At 41.6% G+C, this 1,299-nt stretch overlaps 1 protein-coding gene across 1 annotated transcript in view; it reads left to right on the plus strand.

Annotated features, from left to right (window-relative positions):
• Nucleotides 1-1,299, plus strand: part of cad (carbamoyl-phosphate synthetase 2, aspartate transcarbamylase, and dihydroorotase) — a gene marked incomplete in the record, with an annotated part of 49,739 nt that overhangs the window by 32,014 nt on the left and 16,426 nt on the right. Inside the window, 2 exon segments of the mRNA XM_014025940.1 lie at nt 124-290; nt 450-614. Of these exon segments, the coding sequence (XP_013881394.1) occupies nt 124-290; nt 450-614 (332 nt within the window).

Raw genomic sequence — 1,299 nt, forward strand, 5'->3', positions numbered from 1 at the left:
GGGTTCAAAAGCAGTACTTCATTTAATTTGTGTGTACTTTTTAAGGCGTTTTATGGTATTTTATGCCCGAAGGTTAGCAGGTTTTAAGCTTGTGGTTTGAGTCCTTTTCTGTTCAAATTTCAGGTCTGATTGACGTCCATGTTCATCTACGGGAGCCGGGGGCCACTTATAAAGAGGACTTCTCCTCTGGGACCGCCGCCGCTCTGGCAGGAGGCGTGACTCTGGTGTGCGCCATGCCCAACACGTCTCCCGCCGTAACGGACGCCAACACTCTGGCGCTCGTACAGAAGGTACACACACAGATTGGTTTTATTTCAGTTTGAACTTGATAGAATGAGTTTTATGAGTGYAGYAGGTGAAAACAAAAGCACACGGATCTTATTTTAGTAATAAAATCATCTTAATGCTAATTTGGGGCATTTAGGATTGAATGAAATGTTTGTTTCCAGCTGGCCAAAGCAGGCTGCCGCTGTGACTACGCTCTGTACGTGGGCGCGTCTTCAGACAACGCCGCCGCGCTGCCCTCCATCGCCACGCAGACGGCCGCTCTGAAGATGTACCTGAACGACACCTACTCCACCCTCAAAATGGACAACGTCTCTCTCTGGATGGAGGTTTGTTTAACCTTTGGTTTTTCAAGTTTATTTGTTTTTTTAATGTTACAGATTAGAGCTGGATGATAGGGCTGAAAAATGTATCAGGATATCTGTCAATATTTATTATTATTGATTAGTTTTAGACAAAAACTTAAACTGTGTGAAATCCTGCCAAAGTGGTGACCATTCCTGTTTTATCTGCTCTCGAGCTGCTGCATCATTTTCTCCTTTCWCTCCATGCCTTTTCTTTTTTTTAAAGCAGTTTCAATTTAACAATCAGTTRATTTCACATTAACCCTACGATGGTGGACTGGTCCCTCAAGCTAGCACTCTGTCACTCGAATATGCCGACAGGAGGGAGAAGGAAACACAGTTTTACGCATTTCAAAATAAAGCGCGAGTGATAATGTTTTTAGCGAGCATTTGTTGTCTATTAAAGGGATCCCCGATTAGTTGTAACATTAGACTTTATTTGCTAAACATTTATTTTAACTGTAAAATAAAGACTGTAAAAATACTGCAGGCCAGTGGTTCCCAAAGTTGGGGTCGGGACCCAAAGCGGGGTCCTGAAACATCAAGGTGGGGTCCTGAAAAGATTTTCTAAATTAATTACATTTTTGCCTTAGTTGCATAAAATGTATAAATGTAGATAAAATAATAAATATTGTTACTATGCCCACATTTAGTTGACCTGATACAAATG

Source organism: Austrofundulus limnaeus, unplaced genomic scaffold (genome assembly GCF_001266775.1).
Source record: "Austrofundulus limnaeus strain Quisiro unplaced genomic scaffold, Austrofundulus_limnaeus-1.0 Scaffold511, whole genome shotgun sequence".
In the NCBI taxonomy this organism is placed as follows: domain Eukaryota; kingdom Metazoa; phylum Chordata; class Actinopteri; order Cyprinodontiformes; family Rivulidae; genus Austrofundulus; species Austrofundulus limnaeus.